Genomic DNA, 19,789 nt, shown 5'->3' on the forward strand with positions numbered 1-19,789 from the left:
ACTAACCAAGATGGGCTCCAGTTGTCATTGAATGACGGTAGGACTATATCGTGAATTAAATAAAGTTATGAGTATAGATCATTGAGTGGCAACCCAGCTATCTGAAGGTTAAGTAATCTTTGTGAGTCCAGAATTTCTTGAGCTCAACCTCTAATTGAGTTGTGAGTACTCTATACCGAGGAGTTCCATACTGAGACAAAACAGCTTTCTAACCCTAATTTAGTTAATGTCAACCCTCATGACAAAACTAACTTCAGCAACAGAACATATCTATATAAATCATTTAACAAGATATTTTCGTGGAACATACATTTTTTGGAAGGGAATTGCATTTTTGCATCAATCAGTCATTAATATACTTTTAGCATGAACATCAGTGATATTCATGATGAACAGGTGAATGCTTTTTGTTAAAGGAAAACACTCCAAATTTTATTCCTAGTTTTCGACATTAATTTGAGTTGAATAAAACTTAGTTATGATAATCGCTATCATCTAGAAGTAAAATAGTCGCATTTTAGTGTTTAAAAACCATTGAAATCCAAGAAGCATTGGATAGCCATTTCTTCATATTATAGGACTTAATAGTGAGTATATACGACCCCAATAGATATTGAACCTAAGAACTTTATATCTTGTGACTACCCCTCAGCCTCCAGACTATTGGATTAGCATCCAGTGGTTTCTATCTTCAGTTAATTACTGATAGTGAGAAATGAGATGGAGCAAATTGGGCTGAAGGAATCCACTGATGTGTCTAAAAAGCTTATCACTTACCCATTCTACTCTCACAATTCTTCCTCATTTCTTTCTGATGAATCTTTATTAATTCCTATGACTGAATGTATCCCGCCTACCGATATTGTTGTCTATATCACAATAGATCTTGGCAATATTTAAATACTCCCCATCAGATCTATAGTTGCATGTGATGGTTCGATTTCAAATGGTTCCAGTGAAGTAGTGAAGAATAAGTGAATGCAGCAGCGAAAAGGAAAGCAGATTGACCATAAACGGAGTGTACGAAAATACCATTTAATAATCAATTCATTTGTATACATAATCATATGGAACTTAAGAATTCAGTAGTACGGAAGTAGAATTATTTCATATAAACATCAAAACGCTTCATTTATTTAAAACAATTTTCAAGTAGGGTAACTTCAACACATTCTATTATTTGTAATCGACCAAACCAACAATAATTGTAGGGTATTATAAACAAGATACTGATTAATGAATATAATCAGTTTGCACTGACTAGTGTTTGTAATTAGTTACTCACTTACTCACGCCTATTACTCCCAATGGAACATAGGCCGTCAACCAGCACTCTCCAACCCACTCTGTCCTCGGCCTTCCTTTCTAGTTTTACCCAACTTTTGTTCATTCTTCTCATGTCTGTTTCCATTTCTCGGCGTAATGTGTTCTTTGGTCTTCCTCTTCTCCTTTGGCATTCAGGCTTGTGACACAGTTGGGTGCTTTCCTCAATGTGTGTCCTATCCACTTCCAGCGCCTCTTCCTGATTTCTTCCTCCACTGGAATCTGGTTTGTCCTCTCCCACAGTAGCCTGTTGCTGATAGTGTCTGGCCAACGGATCCGAAGTATTTTGCGTAGACAACTGTTAATAAACACCTGTATCTTCTGGATGATGGCCATTGTAGTTCTCCACATCTCCGCCCCATACAGTAAAACCGTCTTGACATTTGTATTGAAAATTCCGATGTTGGTGTTGGTTGACGGTTTTTCTGAGTTCCAGATGTTCTTCAGTTGTAAATATGCTGCTCTTGCTTTGCCGACCCGCGTCTTCACATCTGCATCAGATCCACTGTGTTCATCAATGATGCTGCCCAGATATGTAAAGGTTTTCGCATCATCCAAAGCTTCTCCGTCAAGTGTAATTCGATTGTTGCATGCTGTATTGTATCGGAAAATCTTGCTTTTACCTTTGTGTATATTGAGAACTACTGCTGCTGAGGTTGCTGCTACACTGGTCGTCTTCTCCTGCATTTGTTGTCACGTGTATGATAGAAGAACTAGATCATCTGTAAAGTCTAAATCGTCCAGCTGCATCCTAGCTGTCCATTGTATCCCGTGCTTTCCTCCATGTGTTGACGTCTTCATGATCCAGTCGATCACCAGGTGAAAGAGAAGGGGTGAGAGTAAGCAACCTTGCCCGACACCGGTCTTTATCTCAAACGAGTCAGTGAGTTGACCTCCATGCATGATTTGGCAATTTAATCCATCATAGGAATTCCGTATGATATTGACCATCTTCTCAGGCACTCCGTAGTGTCGAAGAAGCCTCCATAGTGCTGTCCTGTCCACGCTATCAAACGCTTTCTCGTAGTCAATGAGTGATGAATTCCATTCAATTGATTGTTCCACAATGATCCGTAGAGTTGCGATTTGGTCTGTGCACGATCGATCCTTACGGAATTCAGCCTGTTGGTCTCGAAGTTGGGCGTATACAGAGTCCTTCATTCTATTTAACAATACCCTGTTGAAAACTTTTCCTAGCATTGAGAGAAGAGTGATGCCCCTGTAGTTATCACACTTGCTGAGATCGCCTTTCTTTGGTATCATGACTAGATGTCCTTCTTTCCAGTCTGTTGGTACTTGTTCTTCATCCCAAATCTTACTGAAGTGAATGTGGAGTATCTTTGCAGTTGCTACTACATCTGATTTCAGTGCATCTGCTGGAATGTTGTCTGGTCCTGTTGCTTCGCCACTCTCGAGTTGTCTGATGGTCATGCTGATCTCTTCAATTGTTGGTGGGCCAACATCGATTGGGATGTCCGTGGGTGCTGCTTCGATGTTGGGTGGGTTCAGTGGGTGACTGCTAAATCTTCCACATATTTACGTTTATCGGTTCTCATGCTCTTCTTCACTTGCTTGTTTGCTTCTGTGTATTCAGCTTGTGCCTTGTCTTTTTCTGCTCTTGTTCCTCCTTTCTTCAATCTTATCAAGTGTTGCTCTGGTTGTTAGAAGGGGCATCGGCCCTGTGGCTTCCGAAGGAACTCGACTTTCACCACGAGGCGTCATAATTCTTCTAAATGAAGACCTTCTAACTCCAGAGCAGAGTTTAAATGGCTTGAATATTTTTTTTCTGGTTAGCGTTTTTTTTGCAAGTTAGTCTTCTACGGGATGTGGTCACTAACCACATGTCTAACCCTCCTCCTTTATCCGGGCTTGGGACCGGCAGTAGCCTCAGAGGGGCTACAGGCAGATTTAATGTTGGTAATTCTTAATAATTAAACATCAACTCAATCGTCGGACAATATTGTCTGAATTCAATAAACGAGAGATGAACCACAAATATCTAGAAAGATTTGTGGGTATATATATACATATTTAGAGAGAGAGAGAGAATTTATAAACTCATGCATAGTCACAATGTGATCATTAGCCAAGTGTCTTGATTGAGATCACAAATCTATCAACGTTAGACCACCATTGAAAACTTGGAAACTCTAAATGGCCGTTTCGTCCTAGTGTGGGACTCCTCAGTTGTGCGCATCCACAATCCCCCACGTGACAATCGAACCCAGGACCTTCGGTATGGTGCCTGAACGCTTAACCTTTAGACCACTAAGCTGGCATCCAACGGCATTAATGTCTAACTTCAACCAATCCACGGAATTGTGCGACCGTTTTCCATTGTCTTAGGTAGGTAACGGCCTCACACTCGACACGGATTAGCTCCACTGGTCATTGCTAAGTATCATTATATACCTGTAATAATAAACGTTGAGTAGTAACAGAAAAACAGTAGAATAATTTTGACTTTCATCTTCATATTATTGTTTGTTTAGTGACCAATTTCGGTTTGTTACTCTTGTTGAGTAACATATAAGAATCAAAACAATACTGAGATAAAATGCCGAAATAAAGATGATTATCACGTTAATTTTCACGTGTAATTCACATTTGTCATTTTCATTATGGTTCTAAGATGTTTTTCTGCAAAAGAGTTAGAATATAAATTGTTCACTTTATTTTAACTTTTGTAAAAGTTTGACTTCTTTCATTGTCCATAAATAGGACTATATTTGATCATTCTCTTTTGGGACATGTGTACCTTGAATGAATGATTTTCAATTGCCTTTTAGTTACAAGGTTTTTGGTAAATTTGTACTGTGACTGGCTATCCAACCCAAGATACACTGTTAATGTTATTTGAGACTTTTTAACTGAAGATACTTGCTACATTACAGTGTTGATGTTGACACTGAAATAGCAACCGATCGCTCATTGCTTCAAACGTCAAAACCATATTTATTCAGCTACTAATGTCCAGTCAGTCACCAACTTACTTTTTCGGAGTCACGAGCCAATATGAACAAATATTTAAAACCTGGGAGCACTGGACAGCTGTTTCTCCCTGTTGTTGGGCTCCTCAGTAGTATTCATCCTCAACCCTACTACCAGTGGGTTTCAACCGTATCAAATGTGAAGAAGATACTCATTGAAGACAATAAAAAATGGTCGTACAATATCACGGGTTGACTGAAATAACATCTGTATACCTTTGAATCCTAGCTTAGTTTTCAATAGGTTGAGCTTTCGTTCGTGAAATCAAAGTTCCTAGATTCGATGGCCGATGGAAAGTTGCAAACACATACCGCTAACTAATCCCATGCTGACCAGCGTTTCCACGTTTTCAATGGTAGTTGAACTTAGATTGGTCCGTAATCTCACTTAAATTCAACAATCTTTATAACTCTCGTAATGATTTAAATGATATGCAAGTATTTATATGGGCTTGTATTAACTGTTTTTAATTCTGAACATCAACAACAACAAAATATGAGTCCATACAAAAAACTTACGACCTCTAGAACAAATTAGCAATTGTCTGAATTTAGTTCCTTAGTGGACTAAGTGTTGGCGTTTGAAATGACAGACACCAACTCCAGTCTTAATGTCTGCTATAAATTAATGATATAGTACATATATTCCAGTAGGGTCCATTAATTGAATACTATAAATCAGTATGTAATGATCGTTTATTATTTGTCTTCCTTCAACACTCATTATTAACTGAAACTCTTAAGTTTAAATTTGATATATTTTCATGTTCTGTAGTTTTGTCAAATATACACTAATAGCTTCAGTAATAAAGATTTATCTAAAATAAATAAAGTTAATGCACTGTAGGATGTGAAGTAACTTACAAAAAAATGAACCGATTATATATATAGTGTATCCTACTTATTTCGCAGATATAAGTAACACGTAACAACAATCAGAAGTGGAATGCCTGACAACGGTAGGTTGAGAAAATCAAATTGAAGAAAACAGGAATGTGAAAGGAGAGTAACTTTAATAGCAACAAGAATGAAAGAACGCTGAAGTTTGAAAGAAACAATTTCAAGAAGATGTGCTATGTAATTGTGCATTAAATAATAAATTGTTCATCCCCACTAGAGTTCGCTCACTATATATATATATATATATATATATATATATATTGTTCACAAAATTAGTTAGTAAACTAAGTGACAGTGGTTTGCCTTTTTATCTTAATTCATTATTCTTTGGTAGCAGTGTACATTATACATAACACATGGGGACTAGTACAAGATTTAATGATCATGAAGTGAATTCAATGTCATTGCATTATTGAACGAGAATTCCGTAGTGTGAAATTTGAAATTCATTTAGTTCATGTGGCATAGTGTGAATTTAAGAATTCTAGTTGGAAGCTAATTGAATCCATAAAGAAATGATGACTTACTAATGATATAGGGTAGTCGGAAGAGTGCCTTACTTGATCTTAATTTTGTCCAAGTCGGTACTCAACATTAATGTGTACCTGGAATCTTGAACTAATTGATTCTACCTACGGATTCAAATATTCGAAAACAGATTTGTAGTCCAAGATGTTAATATTCAGCTATTTAGGCAGTGACTTATTGTATGGCCGAGATATTTGAAACTAATTGATTACTGAGTAGTCTCCAATGATATGCTTGTCTTATCAGTCACTACCCGAATAGATCAATGTTAGTGTTTTAGATTGAAGCTTGGTGACGTGGGATAGAATGTTATAGTGGACATCAGTTACCTTAAGATTGGAAGTAACCTTGCTGACTAGTATGAAACCTCAATCCAGGGTATCTTGCTGACTACCTCATATCGCCTTAGATTAAAGCAGCGAACTAGATCTCGAGCCATTCAAACTTGCGGTCACATTACAGCTTGTTTGACAAAACTCCGTCATCACTGAAGGACTTGATAACTATGACATTGATTTCTACTCAGTTATCAATATATATTAATACGTTCAAATAAATGGTAATGGCTTGTTTGAAACCCTCAATAATTCTTCTGAAAAGTCTTCAGAAGCCGGGAGAACTTAGATTATACTCCGACTAATTAGGGTCCTTTGAAAAATTCCAAGACGGTTCTAGAAAGCGGGAAATCGTATTTTCATTATCCTGATTGAACAACAACCTGTCTTGCCACCGTATTTATCATATTTTCCAGAAGCTTCCATAATCCCAAGGTCGCATATAACTTTGTAAGTACCCTCCTTGCCTGTACACGAACTAACTAATGGAGTGATGCTTCTTGAATGCCTTCTGCTTTATATTCTGTTCAGTACTGGGAAATTATCGGACTGATAATTTGTACATATCTCGTTCTTCTGTACACCCCTATTTGCTCGATAAATCTCAGTCAGATAAAATATGAAAGATAGTACTCCGATCAATTACTACGTCTCGAGGATTGAGTAATAAGACTATAGAGATAAAAACATCTATGGGACTTCATTCTCAATTTTCTCAATGAATACAAATTAACTACTATCATTGTGCTTATTCATGTTTGAAACAGTTTTCAAGTTCTATAGAAATAAATTCAGCTATGCCGAAAATGAGACTAGTATCATCAATGACAACATATGATGGTTTTATAACATCGTAAATTGACTAAAGTTAGAACTGTAGACGTTCAGTGGTTCGAAGGTTAAGTGATTGCAGTGAAGTTTGAAAGTAGTGAGTTCGATCCCTGGTACAGCCATAGGTAGGCAGCGCTACTGAGCCGCATACTAGGAATGACACAGTTGCCCAATAATTCTTCAACTCGAACTGATTATCCATCTAAAATTACTCTGAGATATAAAGTAAAAGTTGTGAGCGTTGTAACTCATGAAAAAGGGGGTTTCTTAACCGTCCAAAGAAAAGCTCATTTTAAAATCCTAAAATTTCAACCCCAACTGGACTTCAACTTGCTAAATATTAAATCTTCAGACTAAATGTATACCTGAATGTCTAGTATAGGTAATTATGAATGAATTTATAACTAATACTTAATAACGCTTTTGAATACTCATTTCTCTAGAATGGGAAAAATATTTTCAAATTGAATTGTAGAAAAAATATCAAAAACTACTGTTCTATTTTTATTTTTTACCAAATATTTATAGTGTTAGTAGTAGTGTTACTAACTATTAGACAATTTACTACAATAAGTTGAACAAAACAGGTTTTCGGAGGTTTGTGAAGAGGGAGGTAAAGTAATAAGAGGTAGAAAGTATACAATTGTACATGCATTTTACTAATCATAAAAGAAGTATCATGTTTTTCGCTCGTTTGGGGGGGGGGCGGTTCGAGAAAGTCTATTAGTAGTAATACTAATCAACAATGTAACAATAAAAAGTCTATTTATTTAATACCAGTACTTGTATTAATTATAATAATTTTAACCTTTATAATGTATATACTACTTAAATAAAACATGTTTGATATTGATAATTATGAAAATTGTAAAAGTGTGCAAAACAGAAGAAATTGTGTGCGTTTTTATTCATTCTACTCTCTTATAGTCAATAATTCTTAAAGTCATCACAAATATATCATTAATACTAATACATGCTGTCACAATAGATAGTAAATGGATTAAAATCGTTTAAAGTAAAAGAGAGTGAGATGTGTGTGTGTTTTGAGTTTTGTATGTACAAATATAAAAGGAAGAGATAGAAAAAACACATGAAATTCCTAATTATGTTCAATCTATCTTGTAATAATAATGATAATAATAACACATCACAAACTTAATGATCCATTGATTCATTTACAGTAAACAGATTTTGTTTTGTTTTGTAAGATTGTGATTTTACTCTGACAAGTGAAGAAAAGTGAAGAGTAATACACAATGTTGTTATTACAAAACTTCCATGTTCAATTTTACATTGTGTTAAATTATGTAATTTTGTTGAATCGGGCTAACATTGATGTTGTACTTTTGATCAATGGTGTTGACGACGGTGTTGTTGATGATAACGTTGATGCCACTGACATATTAGTATTTGTTACTATCGTTGATAAAGGTGTTGTTAAACGAGGAGATGGTGATGATGATGATGACTCCGATGATGATGGTGATGACCAGTGCTCTTTATTGTAATCGTCTGTTGGTCTACAGTCGAAATTATCTTCCTGTTGATTGTGTTGATATGATGTATGGGTTGATTTTATTTCAAGTCGTTGACGATGACGTTGATGATCAGAGTGGGGGTGACGACGATGATGACGGTGATGGTGAATTTTTTGACTAAATGTTCCAATCTCCGATGACGGTGAGCGTGAAGAAGCAGAAGAAGGGGAAGATGAAGATAAACACGAGGATGAGGATAACGATTTTGAGTGATGTGAACTATTTACAACAGATTCATATTGTTCACTTCCATCAGGAGTATGGAGCAGATCATTTCTAATTTCTGAAGATAATTTTGTAAGTAATTTCGATGAATTATTATCTAATGTTGATAAATTTTCAATTTCTTGTTCAGTTTCTGACTTTGGAGAAAAACAATTTGAATTAATTATTTCAATATTTTGCCTTTCCTCATCGTCTACATCTAGTTCACCTTCTTCATTTACATCGATTTGTTCTCCTTCTCCTCTACTATCATCATTATCTTCATCGCCGGCTGTTGTTGCAGAAATTTTATTCGGAGTTGAATCGTGCCCACACTGTTCTTGTTCAAATTGTTCATGTGAAAACTGAAAATTATCACGATTATTATTATTATTATACTCCTCACCAATATTTGAGAAATTCTCCTTAAACGTCTGTTGAAATTTACTAGAATTTAAATTTTGCATAATACTAGGTAATTGAAATGATGCATTTAATAATGAATGAGAAGTTAAACTTTGCTCATTCACCGATGGTGCTAACGTTGTTGCCGTTGTTGTTATTATAGCTGTCGATGATGGTGTTGGTGGAAATAGAAAAGGGAAAAAGTTGAATAAGTTCTGTGGAATTAAACTGGGATTGGATATTGAACGACTAAGATTATTGAAATAATAATTATTGTTATAATTAACATTATTACTATTATTATCGTTAGTGATGGTGTGATTTTGTGATTGCATCTGACAAATATCTCGGTAATTGGATAAATTTGACAAAATTTGATTACAATGATCTGTGATTAATCTATCGGAATCTTTAATTTGATTAGTAATTAATGAATTTGATGTTTGTAACTTATGCATATTAGATGGATTTATTCCAGACGTTGAAATTGGCTCTTTAGAAGGTTTCAAACCAAGTGAACGTGGTATACGTGATAGTAATTGTGATCCAGCTGCATTTGATTTAAACCAACTATTACAAACTCCATTTTCATTTTGTTGTTCCCAATTAACATCTGGACATAGATAGAATGGCTCGGAAACTCCACGAGCTTCTAATGGTCGTAAATTGGCATATATTTCAAATAATTCTACACAATTAAATGGAAGAGGCTGACGTTTAGCACTACCAGTACAACTAAGTGGTTGTGTTTTTGCTAATGGATCATGATTTGCAGCACCACCACGTGTTCCACCATAACCACGACAATAACGTACTTCGGCGGATTCAAATAATGGAGTGAATTTAATCGCTTTAATTCCATTATCATCAGTGATCAGTTGAAATTGACCCCAAACTAAATTTCGATGTCTTTGTGTACCACCAATATTGAATTGAGTTCTGTTCATAAGCCATAAACTATTCAGTATTGCCTAAAAAGTAAAAAATAAAAAATATCTTTCCAAGTCTGATTTGGGATTTTTTATAAAAAGAATCTCACGTTTTCCCGTTGTTGATACTAAAGAATGCAGCCCATCAGTCTGTACTGAAAAATATACATTCTCGATATTATCCCTATGTATAGATTTTGGAAAAGCTGGGATAAAGCTAGAAGCAGAATTTAGGAAGTATTTTTCGTCTTATTGGTGGCTCATTAGCATCCCGGTGTTGATTTTCATACTGATACTAGAACCCAGCAGGACATTAAAAACTATTTACTAATACTTTCCATACTGATTGAACAAGTTAATGATTATCTGGGGACCCAGCAGCTCAATGAATAACGCGTAAGAATTCAAAACTAAAAGTGTTGCGTTCGTATCTTAATATGATTACCAAAATGGGTAAAGCGAGTGTATTTAGTTTATGAATGTCCAATAGGATAGAGTCCAATCCTTCAAGTCGGCTTTAATTAAATGAGCTCAAATAGAGCAAACAATAATTTAAATAGATGAATTAATGAGAAAGGATCGGATAGTCAGAAATCAGCTGATTCCCTGGCTGACCAAAGTAACTTGTACAGGTTAATTTCTTCGTATAAATATATTTTACTTCTTCAATTATTTTTTAATACGGAACCGAATATAAATTCAATGAATTACTAGAATTTCTAGAAAGTACTAAAGAATTATCTAGTCATTTGCAATTATTTTATGTTTTCTATATTTCATCGATGCATTGGGCCAATCAGAAATCGACTAAATGGTAAGTGGATGTGATTGGTCAAGAAATAACTCTCATTTCTAAGGATAAGAGATATATACCACCAAAATGCTCATGATTTAAGAACAGAATATATTTTCATTCGAATACTAACTCATTTTTATTTTCCTAATAGTTTCGAGAAAATATGTTCAAAATTTAGTCGAAGTTGTTAGATTTATACTACTGCCATATATTCTCCAGATATAGAATGTCTACATATTCAGGATTATTAGAATAATTCTAAATCCCAACTTTTGTATGAATGCTATTAGAATATATAAGTATTGTTATTAATAGGCGGCTCATCAGAATAATCTAAACTGAATAGCCAATACACAGCTTGATTATGTGTTTCTACATTGAAAGTAATGAACTACTACTGTCAACAGAGAATTAAATTTCAAATCAATACCTCTGTATATATTAAATGTGTTTTGACTATTGAAGCTATAACTTAATGCAACTATTAGCTACAACCATCCATAAACTTGCTAATACTTCTTAGGAAGTGGAAAAAATCTCTCTCAATAGATCATCAAATAGCGAGTGACCTACACATGCACACACGGGTGCATATACAATCGAACTCAAAGTATTTTGATCTCTAGGAGAACATGGTTCTTTTAGATATTCATTTTCTCTCAATAGTTTAAGAAAACCATGACAAAATGAATTGTTCAGTTATTATTTTAAAATTGAACTGGTTCTTTCAAATTATGCTCCTACTGAATCAAATGAAACCACATTTTTGTTTTTAGATGGAAAGTTTGTGTGAAGATGGTCCCACTTAAAGACAGTCCTTTATCACAGACTAACTATAGGGACGGAGAACTAGTACTTCTACGTTTTATAATGCGACCACTAGTCCTGAGTAACTCAACATCGTAGAAACTATATTTTGATATTAGATTAAGTTAATTAGACTCATTAGCTAAGTGGATAACGCGTCAGACTTTTGTGGACATTTAAAGTGAAAGACATAAAGTTCGAGTCTCTGTGTAAGCATTACACTAATGTGCAGGCACATCCAGTTGACTAGTCTGAAATAGGAAAAAAATCGCGTCCTAAATTCCACTGCTAACCACCATCTAATTCTGCTTAAAATGCTTATGACTTAATAGCAATATCAAGGCAATCCGTACAGGATGAACATGATCCAAAAGTGATTGGGCAGTTGCAGTCCATAAAATTCAAACAACCCGAACAAATGCTTTAGATAACAGAAGATCTTGGATCTAGAGTTTCCTTTCAGTTCTTATTGTCGTCCGAATTAGTTATTTCCAAATTGGAAAAAAATATTCCTTGTTGACTAGCCTCAACTAACGCGGCACCTACTGTAAAGTCCTCAGATCATTTGGATTCAATATTCTAACTTGTACCACTTAGATTTGATACAATTAACTAATAAAATGTTTATCATCTTATTCCCGTCTGCCTCTGGAAGGAGAGCAAGGATAAAAATATACCACCTTAGAGATAAAACACAAGCACATATAAAACTTTATTTCAGGTTATTGACTTCTTTGGCTAATTAATTGTGAAACAAATCAGTCCTGTATTAATTTCATACAAAAAAGACAAAATTAAAGTTTCATATTACGTTACATTTTCTATGCAGATGAATATCAAATTTTCCAGTTTAATTATCAGACAGATTGTAGTAACAACAGTAAATCATATTACAATATAAATATATTATATTGAATAGATTAGTATAGATATGTCATGCTGTGTTAATTCAGTTTTCAAATCTAACATAAATGACATTGGCTACTTTCTTTGAATTATGTTAACTTGCTATTAATGACAGCAATGTCTTATATGACTAAGATAGGTTCATATAGATTGTTCATTTATATAATAATTTTTCAGAACAAATGAAGTCTCGCAATATTGCTACTTGACTGAACATAAGAAATTTAAATAAATTGTTCTTAACTCAATAATCTGACAGTAACATATTCTTTGTGGAATGATGACTCAGTAGTTAGGAAGTTCAAATTTCAGTCGCGAAATGGCAGGTTTCAACTTCACTTCATATATTTTGGTTTAAGTAACCAAGTGGTGTAACTAGTCTTCACACTTATAGAGTGTGACCTTAAGTCTAGTACATTAATCTCAACTTAGCGAAGGAATTAATAACCCGTAATAAATAATCTGTAAAGCCTGGAACTTTTGGGTTTGGTCTCTGATAGGACCAGGTGGTATACATTTCTGAGTAATTCTATGTTGAAAACAAGACAATACTAGTTTAATACTCCCAGATTTTCAAAGGCGTATGAAGTTAGAATCACTCCTTATTATGAAACTACATTTATATACTTTTTCTTAAGCAGTCTTGGTTATAAGTGAATCTCAATTGGGATATCAATGGAAACCAGTAAGCACTGGATAGTTATTTCCTCTTAGCATAGAACCCCGTAACAATGAATATCTTCTTGTTCATTTATAAATTTAATTGACTCTAATAATAATCATGAATAATGAAATAAAACTAGTTGTTTCTAGGAAGTCATTCGGTTAGAAATTCAATATAAATAGACAGTCATCCTTAAACAATGGTGGTTTGTTTATGAAGACATTTATCATTTATCCTTGATTATTGATTTGTCAACTAATAGATCATTCAGTACTACGATATGTTAATGAAATTTAACATTTACAAGTTATAACTTTCTAGTATATTTGTACGTTCTGAGGAGGTTAGCCTGTGTGGTTCTGTCATCTGGAGTTTATTTAGTTAAGATTTGAGAAACGTAATTGTCTAAAATTATAGTTTCGGTTATGTAATCCATTGCGGTAATTTTCTGAAATCATTTCAGACATTATTAACATATGCTTACTGAAATGTACATTTCCCTGACATGTGTGCAGTTTAAACCAATGTCATTTGTAATTAATCAATTGACTGAACCAATTTCACATTAGATACATGATTAGTATCTTTCGTTTTATCACATATCATATAATTTTTAGCAAACACAACTATTTTACTTCTTAGATAGGAGAAATTCATCAATTAGTCATTGAATATTAGTCTCATTCTAGTTGATGCTAGTTAGTAAGGTCTATCTGCAATTTTAACAGAAATGGAGCTTTCCATCGGATAAAAATTTATCATAGACAGAAATGATCTCATTGAACTATTCAGACAGTGACCGATCTCGATAGACTTTAGTCATCATTTAAAGACTAAACAAAGATTGGATTTATTTTTTATTTAACGATGATTCATTGAGACTAGATTAATTTCATGAACTCAATATTGTTCATTATACATATTTTTAAATGTCAGCTGCTTTTATCTCAAACTGTGTTCTTAAGAAGAAAACTGAATACTTAGATTGTTTAAATAAGCCTATTCAATGTTATCTTATTATTAATTACTCGCTAATGTTCTTTTAAATTATATTGAAATGTATAAAGAAACTGAGTAATTTATTTGTAGTTTGAACTTTGTTTGGATTTTAATAACTATTTAATGCTAAATTCAGTTCTTACCTGAGGATTATCTGTACCAAGTATACGAGCTTTAAGTAGTTCAGCTGAAGATAATCCATTTGGATTGGAATTATGCTTTCTTGTATAATTAATTGGTCTATTCTCTGATGTTGAATCATTACAAACTCCGGATATACGTTTGTTACTGTTGTTTTGATTATTGGCTCCATTTGATGGATAGGCATATGCACCATTAGTTGATGTACCAGATCGACTGAGTGCACGTAATTCATTTAAACGTTGATTCAACACAGATCGTGTTCCAGCAAATGCATTACCTTTAAGCACTGAATGTGAATAGCCATGATGCTAGATAAATTTTTTTGTAAAGAACCGACATAAATGATTATTAGAAAGCTGTTAGAATACGTATTTATTGTACTCTATATGATATTGAATGGGAAATAAAAACCAAATGTGGATTAAATTTTCTAGAAATAACTTCTCAAGTCAGTCAGCCACCCAAAAAAATCCTAATTTCGTTAAATAATTAAGACATTTAGGGAGTGAAACAGTTATCACCAGTAACATTAAACGATAGATGGACAAAAAACTATCAAAATGATTTAATTTGCGTTATATCTAGAGCTTAAATTCTTGTTATGCCGCGTACTACTGACTACTTGAACGATCGAACCCGCAACGTCGCAAGAGAGAAGACAGAAGACTAGTAAGTAGGAATGTTATTCCCAAAACAGTGTTAAATATAGTGCAAAGATCTCATGTATTTATAGGTATCATTACCAAGTTTTGATTTGATAATTTTGAAATGTATTTATTTATTCTCTGAAGAAGTGGCTTACACTAAGTCACGAAACGTCAGAAAATCTAATTTTTCTACTCATTGGGATATTACAAATATATTATTTATTTATCATGTATTTATAGTTTTTTGGCTTAAAGTAAATCATCATTTCGGACAACCAATAGGCACATAGGTAGTCCTTCTTATTCATCCAATAGGGAAGCTACACGTCAACACCCTGGAATGTTCCCCTAGCGGTGATTGGATGGAATGTCTTCGGCTCTTTCTGGGCTTCTTGAGGCTTCCTTGAGTTTGCCAACGAGCCATCCTTACAATTGACATCGTATCATTGAAAAAAGACCCAACGATTCTAGTGATTAAATGTTTGTTGTAAGATCTGAAGGTCATGAGCACTATCGTGAGCGAAATTGTGGGTGCATACCGCCTAGAAATTCCGAGTTCAGTCTTTGGAGATTATAGTCTACAAATTTAACTAGTCTTTACAAGACTCCTTCAACTAAACTATAATAGTCACCCTACTAGTAATATACTTCAAGATGTACAGGTATTTAATCCTAGTATGATACTTCTGAACAGTATGCACGCATGACTCCATTAGGGATCAAACCAATGACCTTCGGTCTCCTAATAAGCACTTAACCCATAGAGATGGCATCCAACAGTTTACATGTCTAACTTCAATCAATCCACAGTACTACTCAACCATCTTCCATTGCCTTTGGTGCACATTCATCTCACATTCATCTCACATTCAATAGATATTTAGTAATTAATATATCTAAAAAAACTACATAACCTTAAATACTCATTGAATTACGTTGATTTATTTTCAACTTTATCGGTCATCATATCACTATCAGCACGATTTTTTACTGTGATGTAATCTGATCAGATTACAATGTATCAAGAATATTTACACTATCCAAGCATTCATTAAAACTGATATAGAAATGACAAAATTAGTACTCTTTTTATGTATGTGTGATATATTTCCTTCTAAATCTGTGTGTGATAAAAGTGCTGTGTATGTATGTGTTTACAGATGGTTGGATGTATAAATATATCTGCAAACGAAGTAACATACATAAAAGGATAGTTACACAGGGTACTTTATATGAGATGATAAGAACAACTGGTATAATCAGTTAAACCTCGTTATTGATTCTAATGGAGATTACATTTCAGAATGTATCAATTCATTCTCTATAGTGTATAAAAGCTATTTCACATACAAGCTGATATATGTACGCCAAAAACTTTGCCAATATATGGATAGACACCCTGAAGTATAATCACATATATATGCACTCGCACTGAAATATCCTTCACTTTTAATGATAACCTTTAGTCATGATATCTTTAATGTCAATAATAATACACTTTTACATATTTGAATTTACTTTTTCACCCCCAACAAACAAACGAAGAAAAAACAAATTAGCTTATTGTAGTCTAATTATTGTAGTAGAGTAGATTAATTATCTTTAAGTTATATACCTTAATATTACCGTGATTTTCTTTCTCGAGTAAGCATTTCATGTAACATACACATACACATAATGTTGACTAACAACTCACAGTACTTTATTATAGTTTCTCATGGATCTAATTAACCAATCTATGTTTTTTTTTTAAAATGTTATCTGTTTGGTGGAGTGTTGTTCTCTGAGCTAGATGGTTTAGTTGTGAAGCTTTCGTCGTTCTTCTGAACAACATCATCAGTACAAACTTCAAATAGACGTCTTTAACTTTAAGTAATAAAAACTGAATCACTAAATAAATATGATTATTTATTTTGGCCTAAATTTTGACTAACATTATATTTTACTGTAAAATTAATGAATTAATCAATTTGTACATACGTATCATACATGTATGTGTGGTGTACGTGTCTCTATATACGTATGTGTCTGTATCTGTCTGCATAACATATGTTTTATTTTGTATGTCTACTAATCAATCTGTCCACTCGTCTGTTTGTGTATCTAAAGTATTTATACATATTTATTTAGATTTATATAATAATGAATTTTGATGTTATTAATAACGTTATTATTATTATTAGGTAGTTGCCTATATTCTTCTCTTTTTCTTTAAAGAAAATGAATGTTATTGTAACAAAAATAGAATGAAACTATATCAGATGAAATATATTCGATAATGATTTTGATTAGAATAGTATATTTATTAAAGAGAAAAAAACAGACAAATAAACAATTATATAAATAATACAAAAATTATTGATTTTGAAGAAGTAATAAAGTTTAATTAATTAAAACTACAATCACAAAAATAATTATTATAATTGGATAGTTTTGTAAATGGATAGATATAATTTTGAGTATCAGAATTATATTCACTATTGATTCATAGGTTCATTCTACTGTAGAGTTGTAAAATAGATAGAAGTCAGTTAAGTAATCTTCTGGTTAAAAGATTTAAAGGGATAAATGTAGAAGAAATTTGGTTTTGCCAAGGATTGACAATAACTAGGAAAATAGTTGAAAGCATGAGTCAATTGAAGCTAGACCACCAGGGGAAACCTGGAAGTACTGGACGGACATTTTGTCCTATTGTGGGACTCCTCAGCAGTGTGCATCCACGACCTCGCCACACGAGGTTCAAACCCAGGACCTACCAGTCTCGCGCCAGAGCACTTATGATTTCAACTATGAAAATACTGAAATCTCCACAAAACCCCTTCTGATTATAATCATTTGCTCACTAGTGACTGACTTCAAAAGATGTTTCCTGGAGTTCTAGTGGAAAACAGTGACCAGTGGAGTTCAACCAAGTTTGAAGACAATTGGTGAACGGTCGCTCAAAATCCGTGGATTGGTTGACGTCAGACATTAACACCAAGGATGCCGAAACAACTCATTGGTCTATCGGTTAAGTGCTTTGGGGCGAGACTGGTAGGTCCGGGGTTTGAATCTCATATAGCGAAGGCCTTGGATCCTCGCAGCTGAGGGGTCCCACAATAGGACGAAACTGCCGTGCAGTGCTTCTGGGTTTTCCCTGGTGATTTAGCTTCAATTGACTCACACTTTCAACTATGAAAATACTAAATCTCCACAAAATCCCTTCTGATAACTAAGAAAATATTTAAAGACCAGAGAGTACTAGATCTTTAGTCCTAGTCTGTGAGACTCCTCAGCAATACATACCTATGACATTTCCAGAGATGGAATCTTGATAAGCTTCGGGCCTTACAGTAACCAAATTTAACCTTGTAGGTAGTCAGACAATTAGCTACCGAGTTAGGTACTTAGAAAAATTAGTAAATATAATGTTTCCGTAGTTTTTAGCTTGATATTGAATTTCCTGAACTAATAATGAGATCCCCTTACCTGTAAACAACTGTTTAGTTACATCACAGACTGATTGAAATACAACATTATAGCTATTAAACACCGGATGAGTAATTGAATGATATCCTACTGTGTTGGAGACAAATAGATCCTAGTTTTGAATCTCGTGCAAGATTACAAGTGACTGTTTTATAGTTTTCTAAGGTTTATCGAATAATCTTAGTTCGAAATGAAAACGATAACTTCTGTTCATAGGACATAGAAAGTACGCTAATCCGTCAAGCAAATACATGAACTGGCGTAGATAAAACTTCATTTTACAAAATTCACGGTATCGCTTTTCAAAATATTCCTAATTCATTGTAATACATTTGTCTCATCCATATTTCCATTGTTCAGCATATCCCCAGAAGTTCTTAGAAGTTCAACACTTCGCTTGCTTATTAATGATTTCTACGTCTTACGGAATTGTATGATTAAATGTTTTTCCCAAACTCTGTTCACTAGTAATTACCTATATGTTAAATTATTAATTAAGCAATACAATACTTACAATACATACTTTTGGCAATTTTTATGAGCAAAAAAGATGAAAAACGTCAATACCTTAGAGTATCACATTCGTGACTGCGATAATTGACTCAATTAAATAAAGCTATACTCTTCAATAGACATTATCTCCTCCAACATACATCATAATGAATTCTACAGAAGGGTTCTTCTCAAATTTTACCAAGAGTTCTATGCATTACACTTCATAGCAGTATTAGACAGATTATGGGAAGTTGAAAAAACGTGTTACCATGTAATTTGGTCAAAATTACTAATTAAAAATAATTTATTTCACTTACTTTTAAATGTCTTTCCAGTGAATGTACAAAAGCTTTCAATGATTCCGGTTCATACTCGTGTCCATCTTTCTTTTTCGCGGTAAGTACAAAGTCCTGTAGTGTAATACGAATAAATTTAGGAAGTAACTGAATATACTATTCTCATTTACTGAAATGATTATTTATATATAACAGGTGATTTAACCATTGACTTTCTCAACACCCAAAGTTGTCTAGTGTTAAATGTAAACTGGAGGTAATCAAACCAATATACAACAGTTGTCGATGAAGTTATTACTTGTTGAAATGAACCATTTGCGGGAATTTGTAAAATACCTGGTTAGGGCTGAAGAAGTTAAGTGGTACCGGATGAGAAGCCATTCACCTAACTTCTTCTCTTGGATGATTTCGAACCATAATTTCTAAAGAGTCTTTTACAACTCCAGATAACCAAATTGCTTCAACTTTTTCAATGTTCATCTTGTTAATTTCCGATTTTTTTATGTTGTTGCAGTATGATAAATTGAGCCAATATACTATGTATTAAAACAATTTCAATGCAATTATTCAAGTTTAAAATAGTT

At 33.6% G+C, this 19,789-nt stretch overlaps 1 protein-coding gene across 1 annotated transcript; it reads right to left on the reverse strand.

Annotated features, from left to right (window-relative positions):
- Position 1: 1 nt before the first annotated feature.
- On the reverse strand, positions 2-19,685 carry Smp_142460 (hypothetical protein; the record flags this gene model as incomplete). Its single annotated transcript, XM_018795418.1, has 6 exons — positions 2-43; positions 8,673-9,303; positions 9,424-10,025; positions 14,299-14,607; positions 19,227-19,319; positions 19,596-19,685. The coding sequence occupies 6 exons, from the start codon at positions 19,683-19,685 to the stop codon at positions 2-4; spliced, it is 1,767 nt and encodes a 588-aa protein (XP_018649733.1).
- Positions 19,686-19,789: the final 104 nt, after the last annotated feature.

This window comes from Schistosoma mansoni, chromosome 2 (assembly GCF_000237925.1).
Source record: "Schistosoma mansoni strain Puerto Rico chromosome 2, complete genome".
NCBI lineage: Eukaryota > Metazoa > Platyhelminthes > Trematoda > Strigeidida > Schistosomatidae > Schistosoma > Schistosoma mansoni.